At 45.4% G+C, this 19,324-nt stretch overlaps 1 protein-coding gene across 8 annotated transcripts in view; it reads right to left on the bottom strand.

The window, feature by feature from the left end:
• The window catches only part of ARHGAP26 (Rho GTPase activating protein 26), a 491,973-nt gene that overhangs the window by 360,332 nt on the left and 112,317 nt on the right, over positions 1 to 19,324 (bottom strand). For 7 of the 8 annotated variants that reach the window (XM_028493332.2, XM_028493329.2, XM_028493328.2 and 4 more), the window contains exons 2-4: positions 6,388 to 6,483; positions 4,700 to 4,761; positions 310 to 381 (exon numbers count right to left, since the gene is read on the bottom strand). In XM_028493332.2, the coding sequence (XP_028349133.1) occupies positions 310 to 381; positions 4,700 to 4,761; positions 6,388 to 6,483 (230 nt within the window). Of the gene's footprint in view, positions 1 to 309; positions 382 to 4,699; positions 4,762 to 6,387; positions 6,484 to 16,416; positions 16,483 to 19,324 lie in introns of all 8 variants that reach the window. The other variant, XM_028493330.1, reaches the window with a different exon arrangement.

Genomic DNA, 19,324 nt, shown 5'->3' with positions numbered 1-19,324 from the left:
GAGCGGCTGGGCCCGTGAGCCATGGCCGCTGAGCCTGCGCGTCTGGAGCCTGTGCTCCGCAACGGGAGAGGCCACAACAGTGAGAGGCCCGCGTACCACAAAAAAAAAAAAAAAAAACACTAGAATGACAGCTCTGGGGTTGACCCCTCAGTCTTACTTCAGACACTTGTGAAGAACAGATGAGCTGGGCTCTAAGCTTATTTGCCCAGGATTCCCTGAAAATGGTGGGCTTAGATCTTCTGAAGAAGGTCTTGTGTTTTCCAGACCTCCTGCCCTAAAATCCAAGAACAAGGCTTGCGAAATTCTCACCTTGGCAGCCCCAATCTGCTCCTTTCGAAATTTCTCCAAGGGAGTGATGAGCACTTCGCTGGCATTCTCAATCTGGAGAGGAAAAGCAGAGGGGTCGGGGAGGGGGACAGGGAAGCAGGGTCAGTAAAGAACCACAGCAGTCCTGGCACAAAAGGCCTCCCCATGCTTCAGTATAAGATCTCAGTAAGCACAATGGTGCAGGTGTCACCTCTTCCTTACATCTGAACCAACAGCATGCCAAATCGAAATCTAGTCATCAGTTCAAAACACGACATTCTTCCTGTGCATGAGTAAGACAGATTCTTTAAAAATAAAAATGAGGACCTCTAAAATCATAAGCAACCACATTGACAGCAGAGCGGAACTGGTGGCAGAGTAGGGTCTAAATTTCAAGCTTCAGGTGACATCTTCTTGTAAATGCTCATTCAGCCAAGTTATATTTAAGTAGATATATTTAAAGTAGGTCAACACTGAGTCTAGGTTAACCCTCCCCCCAAAAAAACCTCCACTTTTGTGGCATGAACACCACCCAAGCCTGATTCTGTGTAGCCCTACCAGTTCTGGACGGGGACCAGGACGCTTGTGCCTCCTGGCCACTGGCTGCTTTTCAACTTCATTTCACCGTGCTCACGCCCTCAGGTCCTGCCCTCAACTAAACGGTCACCCCGAACGTACCTCAAATGGGCCAAACCTGCCCCACTTCTGAGCCTTTGCATTTGGCTGTTCCCTCAGATGCTTTGTCCCCAAATCCTTGTGTGCACAACTCATTACTTATTGTAATTCAGGTTTCAGCTTAAAGGTCACCTCTTTAGAGAGGCCTTCTCTGACCACCAATGCAATCCAAAGAAACTTCCCACTACACCACCAAGTGTTTTCTTCAGAAGATGTAAGCCAGCTGAAGTTTTCTGGTTCAGCATTACAAGACATGCACACACATGCACACACACATACGCCACTCTCTTGTAAATGTTCACTTGTCCGCCACCATCCCCAAAACACAGAAGAGTGCTGAAACAAAGGAGCACTCAAACATTTTTCAATGACTAAATGAAAGAATGATTTCTTGATTGGCTGCCAACTGTGTGACCACAGGCAAAACATTTAACCTCTCTGGGCTCTAATTTCCTCATCTGCAAAATGAGTGGGGTGGATTGTTCCAGCTCTAAGATTCTACGGTCTTTTCTAAGACAGCACAATATTTTACAATCTTTCCTTTTAAGTCATTCATTGCTCACGCGTCACTCAACTAATTATTTCAGGAATCTCGTCGCAACAAAGCATTATTTTTCTAAATCACATGCCTATCCATTGCAATGAAACCAACAGAGTAAATGCCAGAAGCCAGAGATGGAGACAGCAAAGAACTAATAACTAACTAGACAATGTGAGGGGTAGAAGGTGGCAGGTTTCCAAATTTATTGCCACACTTGCCTTTTCTTCAATTTTGAGAGCACTTATTTTAAAAGAGAGCATTTTAATTCTAGAGTGTTGCAATGTTATTTAACTTGCTTGATTTTTATTGTCATTTGATGTTGCTTTATTGGCTCACTTATTTCAGTCTTTTCCACAAATAAAGTGTAAGTCTCTGAAACTCACAATGGAGCTCTGAGCCACTAAGCCATTGGTTCTCAACATTAGCCGAAGGTTAGGCTCACCTGGGGAGCTTTTAAAATTCCCAATGTCCAGGCCACGCTCCAGACCAATAAATCAGAATCTCTGTACTTCGATCCAGGCATCAGTGTTTTTTAAACTCCCCAAGTTGTTCCAGTGGACATCCATGGGGGAGAATCCAGCCCTAACTAGATGCTAAATATACAAAAGCCCTAACTTCCCACCTGGGAATCAGGACACCCAAGTCCTTGTCCCAGTCCTACTACAGCATGCTATCAGCCTTCAGGAGACCTCACTTTTCTTAGCTGTCAAATGAGGGACTGCACACGGTGAGGAATAAGGTCTGTCTGGGTCTAAGATTCTATGACTATGTAATTTCCACTCAGTTCCAAGCACTGTGCTGATATTCGAGGCACAGCAGTCCATTCTCTGCCCTTCAAGAACTCATATTTCCTATGGGACACAGACACGTGCAGTGACTATCAGGACACAGTGTGGCACACGCAGAATCAGTGGCATGAACTAGACATTCAGAAAACACAAAGGATGGCCAAATATCCCATTTGGGGAGCCGGGGAAGGCTTCCCAAAGAAGGTACAGCTTTTCTAGGCTAAGCTGAATTGATGATGAAGCTGTCACAGGGTGAGGAGGTAAGGAAGCGGCTTGCGATGGCCAGATACTCAGACGCAGACAGTAGAAACTCGATTCACTGACATTAATAATAAAATTGCAGAGGCAAGCTGGAAAGTATAATCCAGTCATTGTTCCCTTGCCCCAGACCTTAGCAATCTGCAGGGTATTCATCGTGATTTGCTCACCATACCCTCCACCCCCAAATAATAGCTCTGCCAAGAATCAGACTCAAAAGAATCACTTCCCTTTCTGAGGCACTAGCACATGCACAAACACACAAGCCTTCCTCTGCCTCCACCCACTACCATCCCTGCTGCCGCTGCCGCTGCCACCGCCGCCCTCCTGATTCTGGTTCAAGCACCCAGCAGTGAGCAATTAAGGCAAATAGTGTCTCTCTGCAGAGCAGAAAGTGAGAGGCTTTTGCTCTGGTTGGAGTTTTAAAGAATGCCAGCTTCTCTGGTATCACACGCGCTTGGGTTTGAATCCAGGCTGTGCTACTTATTAAACTGTGTGATCTTGGGCATGTTACTTAACAGCTGTAAACCTTGGTATCTTCATCTGGACCAACGGTGATGATAAAGGTCCCACTTCACAGAGTCATCATGAGGGTTAAAATAGAAAATGCATGGCTACATGTCTTGGTAGAGGCTGTGAACTGAACTGCATCCTCTCCAAAATTCATATATTGAAGCCCTAACCCCTGTTAAATTAAACAAGGAGGCCATTAGATTGAGGTGACTCTAATGCCTTAGCAGCCTACATAAGCAAACCAAAACCTCAAGGTTAAGAAACTGAAATATAAGAAACTGAAACCAAAGACAAACAACTAGACTTTCCCAAATAAGGCAACTGCTTAAGCTACAGCCAATCAAATAATTTCCTTGCTTTGTTTCCACATCTGCTATATAAAAGTCTTTGCCCTACCTCCTGTTGATGGAGTGCTCCTAACCACTTCCGGGTTGGTTCTCCCCAGTTTGAATTAATTTTTGTTTAAATAAACTTAAAAATTAAACATGCCTCAGTTTATCTTTTAACACCCCCAATGTGATAGTATTGATATTTGGAGATGGAGTCTTTGGAGATAATTAGGTCATGAGGAGAGAATCCTCATGATGGGATTAGTGACCTTGTAAGAGACAGGAGAGTTTCCCCAACCCTTTCTCTGCCCTGTGAGAAAACAGCAAAGAGGTGGCTGTCTGCAAGCCAGGAAGAGGGGCCTCACCAGGAACCAAATCAGCCAGCAACTTGATTTTGGACTACCCAGTCTCCACAACTGTGAAAAATAAATGTTTGTTGTTTAAGCCACCCAGTCTATGGAATTTTGTTACGGCAACCCGAGCAGACTGATACAGTAGACTTAGTCCTGAAACCACTGGCTGTTAGTATGGGAAGAGAAGAAAAATCCTCATTAATGACTCTTCCCTGGGCTTCTGGAGCACTGCTGCCTAGAGACAAGCCCTCCTGGTGACAAATCAGCATGCAGCTTCATTCCTGATGTCTTAGGAATAAGAGAGAGGCCCAAAAGAGCTTCCTGTGGATCCAAAATCCCTCATCTGTGAATGCTGAACCACATCAGAATAAAGCCTTGTACAGAAGATCTCTCTTAAGAACCTGGAGATCAGTGCTTGATTCTTGACTTTGCACACTGCCTCTCTTTGAAGAACTTCTTATAATAGTTCCCATCATTTACTAAGTACCCCTTGATTGGATGCCTACCAACATGGTAGGCCCTGTGTTAGGTACCCTGGAACTAGAAGTGAAGGAGAGCTCTTGGATGGGTTTAATAAGGTGAGGAGGAGGGGAGCAGGGTGGGGCACCTTCATTCCCATTCTGCCAGTAAGGAATCTCAGGCTCCCAAAAGTTAAATAATTCAAAGGACCCACCTTAAGTCATATACTTTATATATACACCTTATAGTGAATCTTTAGGAGGACAACAATGTGGTTCTAAGTTATCCAGGGTAATCCTTTAAATATTTACAAAAGGTTTCAAACCCAGCAAGGATGAGAAGATGAGGCTTGCTCATGAGTCCAGAGCACTCAAGTGGCAGAGCCTGGACTCAAACCCTGTTCTTCTGACAACAAATCCTATGTTCCCTCGATGTGACCACACTGTCCAGGACCAAGGACAGCCCAGCCATACTCACCATCCGTATCCGTTCATCTTCAAGATTCCTGAGGACAGTGGCAAACTCCTGCAAAGACCTTGCTGAAAAAGAGAAAGGGGCCATGAGGTGGAAGTAGAGTGACAGGCCTTTGGGAACCCTTCCAGATACCGCTATTGTGTTATGGACTGAAATCCCTTGGCATATGCAGAGACCTAAAGACAACTCTTCCCAAGGCTCCCCTTATCTTTTCATCATTAACCATTAAGGATGACCCAGAAATGCAGGATAATCCACCGGGCACTCTAGCTAGGGAAGGGTTTCCTTCAAGGAAAAGACCTGCCTGTTCCTGAGAGAACCCAGGACTGATGGGATGCTGGCCAGCTCCCAGGCTCCAGGCTGGACCGGGCAGAGTTCCTCTTTGGAGTTCAAGGATTTCCTGCCCAGGATTTGACCTCCTCAACCTCGGTTGTGGGGTTGCGTCAAAACCCAACCTTTTCTTTGCACCAGAGCTTAACAAACAACACTGCTGGCATTGGAAGCCACATCTCTGGCTTTTCTTTGGGTTCCTCCTCTCTGAGTCCTCAAGCCCCTTATTATTGCAACACAGCTGGCAGCACAGCAGTCAGATGTGGGCAGAGTCTCTTTCACCGGAATTATTCCAAAGGCAACAAGCATTGCATACAATAGCCCTAAGGATATTGGAGACATTCATGTAATGCTGGGAACAACATCTGTATATTGAGGAGTTACAACAGTGATAAGCTTTCACTGCTCTCAGCTGTCTCCCAGTTCCCTCTCCTCATCCCCAGATCCCGATTTTCTATATGCAAACAGGGAACCCATAAGCATTTGGTGACTTAATTCAATGTAACTTGCTCAACTCTTGCTCACTTAATGGAGTCAACCAAGACACCCAATGGAAGAATAAGGTGCAATGACTAGGCCCTGACAAAGACAGGTGTCTTAACATTGCAAATCCTGTGCTCAGTGTTGCCCACAGAAGGTGGACAGGGGACGGTGAAGAACGACACGGCACAGCAAGCTAACAAACGGTAAGCTCCGCTCTCAGCCTCTTGTTAAGGAAAATGCATGGGAGAGGTGGGGCCGTGACCCAGACACGGAGCTCCTCTCCCCATCCGAAGGCAGCGACAGCTACACAGCTCTAGCCAACTGTTGCCAGGGCAGAATGAGGGGCCGGCTGCTCAGGCTCCCCAATTTTCAAAGAAGCTAGAAAACTGTAACTTTCCATAAATTCAACTTCCATGGTAATTGAATTTTAAAAAATGAGTGCCCAAGAAAACATGGCTGCATTAGGACCTCAGCCCATGAGTCATCACCTGCAACCTCTGATCTAAGTCTTCTCCCATCTACCCGTGTTCTGCTTTTGCTGTAATTCTAAAGTACTGTGGTTGGGGGAAGAACGTCACAGAGCCAGCCAGAAGCAGAACGCTAACAGAGGGTGGAGACAGGAGCCCCATAGCAAACCTTCCCGCTTTCTCCTGCAGGCCTCAGGGTGAGAGCCGCTGTAATCCCAGGACTCTGAGGAGAAGCCCTGGAGAGCCCCGGGCCCTGACCTTCACTCCACTCTGCCCACTCCACTCTTAATACTGACTTCTTAATTTACAGCACTTACATACTCCCTATTTCAGGGCAAAGACTCAGGGAGGACACTGAAAGCTGTGGTACACAGTGAACTTTTTAAACTCTTACATGTGGTTATGACTTACCTATGCACATTTCATCATCTGTTTCTGCATCTCCTATGCACTGAAACTTAAATTCATTTAAGGAATCTGCAAATTTCCGCTTCGCTGAAGACAAATCTAGCAAAAAAAAAAAGAGAGAGTAAAAAATACGAATTACTGAAATAAACCTGCTTTCATGTTTCCTGCACTTTTTAGTCCTTTTACTAATACAGCAGCTAGCAGATCTGTTCCTGAGTCCATCTCAGAGCACAAAAGAATGTAAACTCAAAAGAGTGAATACTTGTTTATAACATGAAATAATTCAGAAGTTAATATTTTTGCTACATTTGCTTTAACAAGTCTGGTCCTCACTCTCTAATTCCTCAGGCTACGCACCGAGTCCTGCCGCCTCCACCTGACACCAGTGGGGGTCAGTGAAGCTGCCTTCACATGAGACTCAGCAATACCCCCCACCCCAGTGCAACGCACATGACAAACCGGCACTGGGTAGGGAACTGGCACAAAGGGCTTGGAACTTCACAGGAGCACCCGGACCTCCCCCTTCCAACTCAAGGACGCGGGAGGCCCGAGTTCTCAGAACCCTGTGGGCTCCACTCAAAGCAGAGCAGCCGCCAACCTGACGAATCTCCACCTGAACCAGTTTCCTAGGTCACCTCGTTCCACCGTTGCCCCGAGAACAAAGCCCTGGCAATGTTCTGAGTTGGGGTAAAAACACACCCCACACATGGTATCTATAAAGAAACCTCCTGGAGGCCCTTGTCAAATTTAAAAAATAAGCTTTCATTTAAGACAGTAATAAAAACCAATGATCCTTCCTGAACCCTCAGCTTCTGTTAAGGGTATAAACCACCAAGGCACCTTTAAGTGGCCTGACAGACAAGGCGGCTCGGCACAAACGTGCTTAACTTAATTCCACGTGCAGCCTTCCTGCAGATTAGGCTAATCATTCATATTACCCTCGGACATGTTTCCCTCATTGAAGGGGAAATGGCATTATGTTCAAATTCCCAGAGGAGGGAAATATGAGGCATAACTGGCAACAAGGTCTGGCTTTAATAAGGTACTGGGGGGAGTGGAGGGTGGGGATTCTGGCTTCACAGATCAACAGAGCCTCTTGGAATATAAGCATCCATGATCCTCAGCCCTTCTCTTTAGCTCTTAGATTTGTCCCCTGAGGTGAGGGGTCACGTTTTTTCCATCTGCTGGTTTGTCTGTTTCCTCTCCAGGTACCTGGCACTGCACCCTGCTCAGTACATGATGAATAATGCGCGTGTATGGAGGAGCGGGTTGGGGGACTGTACACAAATCCAGCTGCCAGTGTTGAGTTCACCGAGCCGGTGCCAGTAGAAGAGCCAAGCAGGGCTGTCCTGCTGTTCTCAGGTCTGAGGCTCAGACCACCGTATGGATACCAGGGGCTCCTGCTCCAGGACCACCCTCCCAACCTGAGCTCGGATGACTCGGGTCCCGAGCTAGTCGTGGCTTGTGCAAGGCCCTCCGCTTGCTCGACACCAGAAGAGGAAGGCACGTGGAGTGGAGGAGAACACAGGAGCCAACGGCCAGCACTCTCTGGTCTCTCCCTGGTTCAGTCAATTTAATGGAATGGTTCTTGGCCAGAAGTCCAAAGATGCCGACAGGGAAATCAGGCATCTCTTAAGACTGGCCAACCCAGGTTGAGGAGATCCCCGAGAACACACGTCACTCCCTGGCAAGTCAAGAAAGAAACAGATGCATCTGAAAGTCAGAACACTTTGGGGAGGAAGGACAGGGGCGGCCACAGGCAGGCAGGAAGAAAACGAGGGAGAATAATCTTTCCCAGACAAAGACAAAGTCCTCCGAGAGGCCCCACGTGTGGGGTGCATGGAATGTGGGCAGGTGGTACTCAGTCTTGGCTTTGCCAGAATGTTCCCCTGATCAGAACTCACAGAGAAAGGCCTGAGCAAAGAGTAAGAACAGGACTGCTTCTCTATCCATTCAGCAACCCCCCTGTGCCTCCCCAATAGGGCAAGCAGGACTCAAGCTGGACCATCTTCTCAACGAAGTGGAAAAAGAGAGAAACGTCAGCCAGGCTTGGGAAAGCTCCCGGCACACACCTGAAAAGCCATGCTGCCAGGGGCAGCTGCCAGGAAGGATCAAGGAGTGGCTAATAATGCACGACATGGCCTCTGTGGGGCCTTTCACAGGAGGCCCACTGAACCAGGAGCAGGCCTGTTAGCTTACAACCAGAAGGTAACCTGATTTCCCTGTGCGGTGGCACACAGCACACCCCAAGAAGCGCTGCGGGCCCCACGAAGCCGATAAAGAGGTCGGTGTCCTGGATGGGAGATTAGGTAACGAGTCCTGGTATGGAGTCAGTACTGGGCTGTGGGCCCAGGAGGACAGCTGGGTAGAGTGAGAATCCCAGTTACTGGAATCTGAAAAGGAACTCACCATGGGCTTGAATGACACGTGCCAGACACAGCACTCTCTGGGTAAAGGTACAGTGGACACCTGCTGTTTCCTTGTTCAGCATCTACTCCCCGACCTTAGAAACATCATCTCCAGCTTGCTTTGGAGAACCTCCCTTCTCCACTTGCATTACATGGGGTCCTGGTTCTACACTGGTCAACCCCTTCCCCAGCCCCTTGCCCTCACCCCAACCTCCACTGGCCCCTGGGTTCGAGTTTCAGCTCCACCATTTACCAGCTATGTAACTAATCCTGGGTTAGTCATAAAGTCTCTGTCAACTCACCTCACAGAAGTTATCATCCTCTGAGTGAGGAGACCTACAGAAGCTGTGGGGCTGTCAGGAGAGCCAGCGAGACACACGGGGTAAGCACTCTGTACACTGTCAGCTTCAGTTCTAGGCAAGGCTGGGCTACTCTTCCTTAATACATTAGTCCTCCAGTAACAGGACCCAGGGAAGGGAAGCATGATTACCTGTACTGAGAAGTTAAAGGACTGACATAAGAGCACACAACCTCTAAGAAGTGGATCTGCAACTCGACCGAGTCCTCTGAACTGAGGTCCTTGTGGGCACACCATGCTGCCTCACCCCGTTCAGATCAACTCCTCTCCATTACCTGGGACAACAGAGAGGACATCAAAAAGAGAACACCCAAAAGCCACTGCCTCTTGGCCACTGCCACCCAGTAAGAGTGTTGGCATCTTATGCAGGTGATCATGTTGGATATGCAGCTGCACAGAGACTTCTTTCTAGAGCCTTTCACTCCGATGCTCACAGGAATCTCACATGCACATTCCAGTAAGAGGAGAGGAGAAAGCGGGGAGGCTGGTGCTGGGTGCATGCCAAGCTCCGTGGCCCCCTGCTCATATAACCCCACTGTTTCATGTTCAGGCAGTGCAAGACACAGCGAGCAGCCAAGCAGAGGCAATAATATTTACTTTGCAGAAACATCTGTTGCTAGAAAGGCAGAATGCTGGCCAGAGTGGAGAGAAGGCGTGACTGGCAGCCTCTGGGGAGGACAAGGATCTGCTTTATAGAGTAAGTAGGCTCTGCCGCTGAGTGAGGAGACCAGGCGGGTAGGGATATGGAAGCAGCTGGAAGTCTGGGCCCTGGCGGGCTGCTGCTAAAGCTGCCTGCTCACTCGGGGAGCAGAGAAAAGTGCGCTTCTCTTCCTGGAGATGCCATGCTCTGCCACAGCAGACACTAATTCTGCAGAGTTTAAGAGAGTAAGCCAAGCGTAAACCTTTCTTTCACCAAAACAGCTGGTTTATCCTAATTTTTTAAGTTAGAATATACCTTGATTTACACAAGCTTTACCAGTAATAGCAAAAGTCAAGCCACTTCCTTTTTTTCCTTTGGTAAAACTTAACACACATGTGCACAAACACACAGGCTCGTGAACACGCACATAATGAAGGACTCAAGGTAACCTTACAATTATATTTATTTTCAGTGCATCTGACCTCCAAAGTTACCAAGATTGGATATAACTACCCTTAAAACATTTTGCTACTCTGTCACATGTTCCTGGACTTAGAAACTGATTACAGTTAATAAAGACCAACTGCCGAAAGAAGCACTTGCAACAGGACTGGCCTCCTGGTTGCTTAAAACACAAGAACACCAAAGTCCCCAGGCCTTGTTAATCTCTCCCTTCTCTGAAAGCCAATTACACTTACACTCTGTGCCCCATCATCCTGCATTCAGAATGACTCTGGAATTTTCATGAGTGGTTTTGTACCACAATGCACAATGAGTGCCTAGGACAGGCCTGAACAAGGTAGCCCTCAAAGCCTGTTGCATCCACCTGATTGGCCACAGCAACACAACTTGGCTTGTCTGGAGTGTCTGAGATTCCCCAGATGAGAGGACCCACGATGAGAGCTGAGAGGTGGACGTGAGCCCGAGAGGTTTCAGCTTTTCCCCACAAGCCCCATTCCCAGGTAAAACTCAACACACTCAAAATGAAATTCTCTCTCCCCTCCTACCGGCTCCCCAGAGAGCCAACCAAGGGCCCCTTCCTATGTCCCTCACTGGGCAAAGGGCACCATCATTCATCCTGCCACACAAGTCAGAGTCAGACACCCATGCATCGTCCTTGACGGCAACGGTGTCCTTCCCAAGTCTGTCCATTTTGCCTCCTAAGTATCTCGGTTCTGCCCACTCCATCACTACCAGCAGCCCCTAAACCAAACACCCCCATTGCCTGGATAACTGCAGCTGCCCCTCCCTGGTCTCCCCACATCCACTTTTGTCCCTCCGGCAGTTCTCCACCCAATCGTGTCGGCTCCAGCAGTGAACCCTGCGACGGTTTCCCAGAGCTCTAAGAACAAAGACCAAAGCCCCTTCCAAGGCCTGAGAGGTCCTGCAGGGTCTGGGCCACCACATCCCAGTGGGCTCTAGAAACCCTGGCCTCTGCCAGTTCCTGGAATGGGCCCAACTCCTGCCTGCAGCCCTCAGCTCAACAATTCCTTCCTCCAGGAAGCCTTCCCTGACTCATCTAATCAGACCAAACCCTGCCCCAATTTCACTCCCAGAATCCTATGTACCTCTTCTTCACAGCAATTTTATATCACTCAGGTAATTATTTGATTAGTATCTCCCTGACTTGTAAGTTCCATAAGGGTGAGGACTGTGTCCCTTCATGCTCACCACTGTATCCTCAGATCATGTATCCTCAGAACCTAGCACAGTACCTGACTGAGAGCGGGTGTCACAGAAAGAACAAAGGGAGAGAGGAAGTCAGGCACTCCACTAGTTCATCACACTCAAAGGTGAAATTCCTGATTTTATGCTTGATGAGTGAATAAAAGCAGATTAGGTACATTAGGTGAAACTTTCCAACTTATGTAAGTCTGGTTGGAGCTTACATATGTTAAGAATGTGCTTACTGTTAACATACAACCCCTTGCCCTGATGCTGTCCATTGAGGAAGATTCCCACGGAGCTGAAGAAAGAGCTGGCAGCATGCACGTAAAGTAAAACCTTCTCTACACCAAGTGACCAGGGAAAATGAGCTACAAACCCGCCAACTGTTGGTCACAGCTAGGTGTCCCCTTTCAGTCCCCAAGCCTGGAGCTAAAACAGATGAAAGAAGCATTCCCAATTGACTCTTCTCTCTTTCCCCGTATCTGGGCAAGCTGAGAACACATCCTACCAAAACCTGTGCTTGGAGAGAGGCATTTCCCCAGGTCTGCGTGTGGCATTTTAAACTGAGTAACTAAGAAAAGCAAGTGACGTCCCTTTGTTAAATGCCGGAACCCTACATTATAAGCAAAAAGAAACAGACCATGTTCAAATCTTACAATACTAACATTTGTCTAGTTTCTGTGATATGCAGACTTGTCTGTGGCCTCTAGATGGCGAGCAGCTGTATCAGAGAAGGTGTGCCAAGACTCAAGGAGAAACAACAGGGCCAACTTTCAACCTGTCCCACTGATGAAGACACCCACCGGAGAAGCAAATGTCCAGTGGACATTTGTCAATCAGCAATGGAGGGAGGGGCCCTGGCCTCCACGGGGGAAGAAGTGTCCTAATACCTTCCAAGAAGCTGTGTTGATCTTATCCATTCAAGCCTGAGACATGGAGGAGAAGGGCTGAAGGGATGAAGTCACCACCGAAGTGTCTCTCGCATTCTTTCAAATCTGGCCGGAGAAGACTCGGAAAACCTCTCAGCTCTCCAAAGGGTGATATGCCCACCAACCACAACAGCCACAGCACGTCACATAATGTGCATTCTGATTACACATCTGCGTGCTTTCCCTAAGGCCATTTCCCCTAGAACTTCATTTCCTAAATGAGGCCATAGCCAGCACTGACTCCGGAGAATCTGTTTTTTCAACCAGAGCACTAAGGGTAATTAAATTTTCAGAGTTGATTTTTTAAATGAAATCAAATAGAGAACAAAGAAAGGTGTGTCATCCTTTTCCAGATGAGGTTTCTGATTCTATTTGCATGAAAACATCCTTCAAGAATATGGGAGACCAAACCCACCTTAATCTATATCAAAATAACTTTAAATATATTATGCATTAGTTTATTGGATACTTACTGTGTAATATGTACCTACTAAGCAATTTAAATCATTTTGTCCCTACAACCATCGTACTGAGCACGTATTATTACTCCCATTTTGCAGACCGGTAAACAGACTCAGAGAGGTTAAATAACCTGTCACAGCCACACAGTTAATAACCGGTAGTATAAGAAACCTGGTCTCTCTGATCCCCAAACTCTTAACTATTATACCATATTGTCTAATTTACTCAAATATTTGAGAATCTAATATCAGTGTGCCCAAAGGAATAAAAAGATGACACATACACATTCCATATCCTGGAGGAGAATACAATTTAGAAGGGTCAATCTGTGTATACAAACATAAATTAAAGCAGTGCATGCTAAGGCAATCTGAGAGTTAAAAGAAAAAAAAATAGCCACAGAAGTATAAGAGGGATACTATTTCAGCTGGGGCCATTGAAGGAGGCTTCCCAGAAAAAAAAAGAATAGGAAGTGGCATTTGAAGTGCACCTTAAAAGTTCAGTAGTATTTGGATATCTAGAAATGGGAGGAGGTGCAGGGCAGGGAGGCAGGGATGGGAAGGTATTCTAGAAGCAGGAATGGGAAGCAAGGAGATGCAAAAGGAGAGGACCTACCCAGAAATAGCAGGAAGCCCAGCTTGATGGATAGGAGATAAGACTGGGAAGAGAAGTTAAAAGGAATTGAATGCCAAGCTAACGAATTTGAACTTCATCCCCAAGGAAATGGAAACCAGACTTTTATACAGAAGAGAGACTAGATCAACTTAAACACTGATTAAGCCTTTCACTAAGGAGCTAGCCCAGAACTTTGTTTGGGAACTTCTACTGACTTTCCATCCCACTTCACCCAAGAACACACAACCACAGTCAAGGGGCTTTCTCCCTGTGGGATGACACCTCTCAACCTGGACAATGGTGCCCACCACTCAGCCTGGAGATAAGGAGAGCATGAGGGATTCAAAGAAACTCTGCTCCCTACTAAAAACTCCAAGTTCAGGTCCAGTTATGAGTGATCAATAGCATCATCACTGTATATACATAATAACAGCTGACCTTTGAACAACACGGGGGTCAATCACATATAACTTATAGTTGGCCCTCCATATTCACAGCTTTTCCACATCTGCAGATTCAACCAACCACAGACCATGTAGTACTGTAGTATTTACAATGGAAAAATATCCACATATAAGTGGACCCACCCAGCTCAAACCCACGTTGTTTAAGGGTCAACTATATATACAAATGATGTATACAAAGACATCTGTATTTCCCAAGTGCTATATTAGCTTTTCCTCATAAGAATATTGAGAGTTAAGTGATTACATTTGATCTTTTATAGATAAGGAAATCAAGGACTAGATGAATGACAGTGCATGTCACATAGTAGGTGCTTAATGAACATTTGCTAATCAATGATCATTATGTTGTGAGTCAGCATCAGACCTACAATGTATAAAAATTAATAAAAATTAATAAACTCTAATTAAAATAGTGTCAGGAGGCCAGAAGGGCAAGCTCTCATGCCCTACAAAGTTAGTGCTCAGGAGGAAAAAGAAAGACTTCCTCTTCTTGCCTGGCAAGAACTTAGCCAATGAGAGACTGTCACAAGTCAGCCAATGAAAAGCCTCTGCCAAAGTATTTCTCCAGATTATGGATGAATCTCTTCCGGTCCTGACATTGGAGCTACACTCTCAGTGCTCAACCCCACTATGACAAAACAGCCCCAGCCTCAGGATACTAAATGAGTTCAAATAGTGAGGATCTCTAATGAACCTCAAAAGGTTCCTGTCTCTGAACCTACTCCCTTTTGTGTAGGCTCTACTTTGAACTCTCAGTTCCTCCAATGGATTCTTTGTTTATTACAGCCCTCCCAGCTTCCTTCTCCCCCCTTTGAAACGGTTCTCCTCTCCTTGCTGGGCAGGGACTCACATGTGGCTCACCATGATTGTAGACCCCAAAGGGAAAATATTTGTTGATTCCAAATAAAACCACTTTGTACTAGAGAAATAACTGGCAGTCTATTTGTTTGAGGTCAAGATTTTGGTGGCCCAAATGAGGATCCAGAGAAGATCCCCAATGACTCTAACACTGGTGAGCAAACAGGTGTGATAACCACTTCAAGCCCATTATTGCTCACTGCCTTTCTCACCAACCCTGGGGTTTGAGGGTAAGTTTTTCTCCCTCTCTCCAAATCCAAGCTTCTGCCCTCTTTGCGTTTTGAACCTCGCAGATCTTATTTGGGATCTATTTTTAAGACTTTGTCCTTTCTGGTTAAGGCCTTGTTCTATATTCAAGCACTCATCTGGCACTTCAGCCTGATTTTTGAAGTCAGGCTGTTCCAATTCAAACTGTGCTAGCCTTCAGTCCATTCCTTTTAGAATAGGGGCTGTTTCATTGGAACTGTGCCACTTCAGCCTTGGGCCTGATTCCTTTTGAAGTAGGGGCTGGGGCTGTTCTACTGAAACTGTGCTGTTAAGCCTTTGGCCTAACTCCTTGGGGACTGAATTGCTCTAGTGAAACTGTGCTGTTATATCTTTGGCCTGACTCCTTCAGAATTAGGCTGTGTCATTAGAGCTGTGCTGTGCAGCCTTCAGCCCAACTCTTTCAGGACCACATTGTTCCCTTAGCACTGGCTGGTATTCGGCCTGCAGGATATTTGAGCTGTTTAGGCTGTTTGAAAATTACCCTCTGCTCAAGAGAAAAACCTCTGCGAGATGGGAGCCCAGTTATGTGACTATTTTGAGGGCACTCCCCACATCGGGATTCCAGCCAATTTTGTTTAAACACCACAATCCTTCCTCAGGCGCATTTCTAACTAAATGGACCTACCTAAGCAAAGGCAATTTAGAATATCAAAGTCATTATGGGGAACTTTTGAAATCCCCAAACTTTTCTTAAAACCAAATTGGACAACCACAGCTCAAAAATTTCCAAAACTGAATGAAATGCCTATTTTGATTGGTATTTTGAGGCTTCTAAACATTATCAGAAGCCTAAAATTGCCTTTCTGCAAAATAAGATCTTAAGACTAACTGAGACAAACAAATGATTAAAGGAAGATAAAGTGGCTTCTGAAGCCTCCAGCTCCTCTTCCCCGGTTCCTTTGTCCCAGGCTCTGCCTCTGGTGCCATCTTCTTCCTTTCCTTCTCTGCCACCTACACCTCTATACCCTCAATTCCCCATATTAATAAGTCTCTGGTCGAACTTCCCTTTACTCCTGAAACTCTTCCCACCCCCTTTTCCTCTAAACCTATCAGAACCTGATCCTCTAGTTAAGTTTTCTGAGGATCCAGAGGCCAAACACTTAATTTCTTATATTCCCTGGACTAAAGTTGAACTGCAAACCACAGTCAAAGATTTTCCCAAAGTAACCAAAAATCCTCACAGATGTGCTGGGGAATTTAATATAGCCATTCAAATTTATCAACCTTATTGCTCTGACTTATATCTGCTAGTCATATGCTTGTAGGTGAAGGCCAGGCCCAGCATTGGATGAAAACTGCTAATAGGGAAAATCCTGAAGGTCCCTAGAATTACAACTGGGAGACCAGCCCACTGACTTACTGTATTAACAGGCTCAGGCAATCACTAGGCAACTTCATCAGGCAATTCCTAGGGCTTTTCCAAAGTCTGTTGATCAAAACAAAATTCAGGCATTCAAACAAAAATCTGATGAACCTGTTCATAAGTATTACAACTGACTTCAGATTATTTTTAAAAGAAATTCTGGTCTTCCTTCAGATATTGATTCCATTCACACAGCTCTTAACTCTATATTTATTAATGGGCTAAACTGGGACCTTTCCCTTCTAGTAAAAAGGATCAGGATGGAATGGGAAAACTATGACCATTCCAGATTTAGTTAATCTGGCAAACCAGCTCTCTCACACTGTGGATGAGTCACCTAAAAGGAAGACTGCTATAATTCTTAATCTTCAACTACAGCAAATGAAGGCCCCAAAATGAAACCAAAACCCTCCTAGTTTCTGCTATTACTGTAAAGAGCCAGGACATTGGAAAAGAGATTACTACAAATTTAAGCACTTCAGGTACCTTCAGCTCTCTAACCAGCCCTTCCAACGTACTCCCAATTCTCAATGGCAGGGCTGCAAACGTACTATAGAGGCTCTTCCCAACCCTCCTTCTTAATCGGCTAGGAGAAATATTTCTCCAGATTATGGATGAATCTCTTCCAGTCCTGACATTGGAGCTACACTCTCAGTGCTCAACCCCACTATGACAAAACAGCCCCAGCCTCAGGATACTAAATGAGTTCAAATAGTGAGGATCTCTAATGAACCTCAAAAGGTTCCTGTCTCTGAACCTACTCCCTTTTGTGTAGGCTCTTTGAGAGATAACACCCTTTCCTCTGTAGTTCCTCTGCCCCATCCATTTATTAGGCTTAGACTTCTTAGAAAAGTATCATGCTGAAATTTCTTTCTCCTAAAAGGGGAAAATAACTCTAGAAGTTGACAGTAGTCATCAAAGCAGCCAACCAGGTGAATTAAATGACCCTTTGACATCTTATATTTGCTCCATTTCTGATGATACTAGAGCTGATTCTGGAAATACTGATCATTTGTCCCTATTGAATCAGCTACCAACCTTCTTAGGGGCAAGATCTCCAACTGATATGGGCAAAATCTCCAACTGATATTGGCAAAATTCATAGCGTACCTCGCATCAAGATTCAAATAGATCCCTCAAAACCTCTCCCCAGAATTAATCAATACCCTATAAGAAGCCCTTCAAGGTACAAAGCCCATAATAGACGATTACAAGTCTCAAGGCCTCATTATCCCTTGCACTAGGCACTATTTCCTGTAATACTCTTATTTTTATGGTAAGACGATCTAAGGGCCGAGGGTGGAGGTTTGTCCAGGACCCCTGAGCAAGAAACAACATTATCCCTCGACACTCTGCTGTTCTTAATCCTCATACATTACTAACATCCATTCCCACGGAAGCAAATTATTTACTGTAATTGATGAATGCAGGGCATTCTTTAGTATTCCAGTTGAAATTAGCCAGCACCTCTTTGCCTTCATTTGGGAAGAAAAAACAATTCACCTGAACAGTAATGCCTCAGAAATTTATTTCTCACAAATCCTGAAGGCTGATTTGGATGATAAAAAGTTCTCTGCAAGTTCTACTTTGTTGCTATATGTGGATGATTTACTTCTTTGTTCTTCTTCTCAAGCCTCCTCACTGGAAGATAACATACACTTGCTAAAGCTTTTAGCCTTAAAGAGACATAAGGTCACCAAGAAAAAACTGCAGTTTGCCAAAACCCAGGTTCAATATTTAAAGTAACTGATATCAGAACAAAGGCTACACCTATATCCAGATAGCCTTCATGGTGTCTTAAGTTTCCCCAAACCCAAAACTAAGCAACCAACTGTGAGGTTTTCTCAGGCTAGTTGGTGATTACTGAAACTGGATTCCAAATTTCTCTCTTATGGCCAAACTTCTGTGTGTTTTACTGAAGAACAACCACCCTGACCTAAGTTTATGGGAAGAACCAGACAACACAGGCTTTTAAAGCCTTAAAGGAGAATTTAGTGAACCCACTTGCCCTTGGGCATCCCATTTATCAGATTCCCTTTTTCCTTTTTGTATAGGGAAATGAACGGAAGGGAACATCCTTGGGGTACTCACCCAAAAACATGGGGACCACCATCGACCAGATAGCATTACAGCCAGCAACTGGGCGCTATGGCACAGGGAAAACCCTCTTGCCTTAGAGCCACTACTGTCATTGCCCTTTTGGTTAAGGCCAACAAGAAAATCATTGTGGGATCCCCTTTAACCATTTTTGTACCTCATGCAGTAGAAGCCCTCCTGAATTTTCATCACACTCAACATTTCTGTCAGCCACCTCACCTCCTATGAAGTCCCTGTGTTAACTGCTCCTCACTTATTACATTATAATACACTTCACCTAGCTACTCTTCTCCCCTATGTCACCGAAAAAGTCCCTCACAACTGCTCAATGCTGATAGATCACCTCCTGACTCTTTGTGATGACCTGTAGTAAATTCCTTTGGGTAAGGTTAACTTTTCATGGTTCAATGATGCTTCTTATTTAAAAGATGACAATGCAAACACTGTGCTGCGTGTGCTATTTCAACTCCTTTTGATATTGTTGAGGCAACATCTTTACCTATGGCTACCTCAGCCCAACAGGCTGAATTATACGCTCTTACACAGGCCGATACGTTCGGCAAGGGCAAAACTGCCAGTATTTATACTGATAGTAGATATGCTTTCAGAATAGCTCATGATTTTGGAATGTTGTGGAAGCAACATGGCTTCCTTACTTCCAGGAGAAATAAAATTTTTTTTTTGTACTTATATATTTTTTTAACATCTTTATTGGAGTATAACTGTTTTACAATAGTGTGTTAGTTTCTCCTTTACAACAAAGTGAATCAGTTATACATATACATGTGTTCCCATATCTCTTCCCTCT

Source organism: Physeter macrocephalus, chromosome 8 (genome assembly GCF_002837175.3).
Source record: "Physeter macrocephalus isolate SW-GA chromosome 8, ASM283717v5, whole genome shotgun sequence".
In the NCBI taxonomy this organism is placed as follows: Eukaryota; Metazoa; Chordata; class Mammalia; order Artiodactyla; family Physeteridae; genus Physeter; species Physeter macrocephalus.
This window is presented reverse-complemented; position numbering and strand designations above follow the sequence as displayed.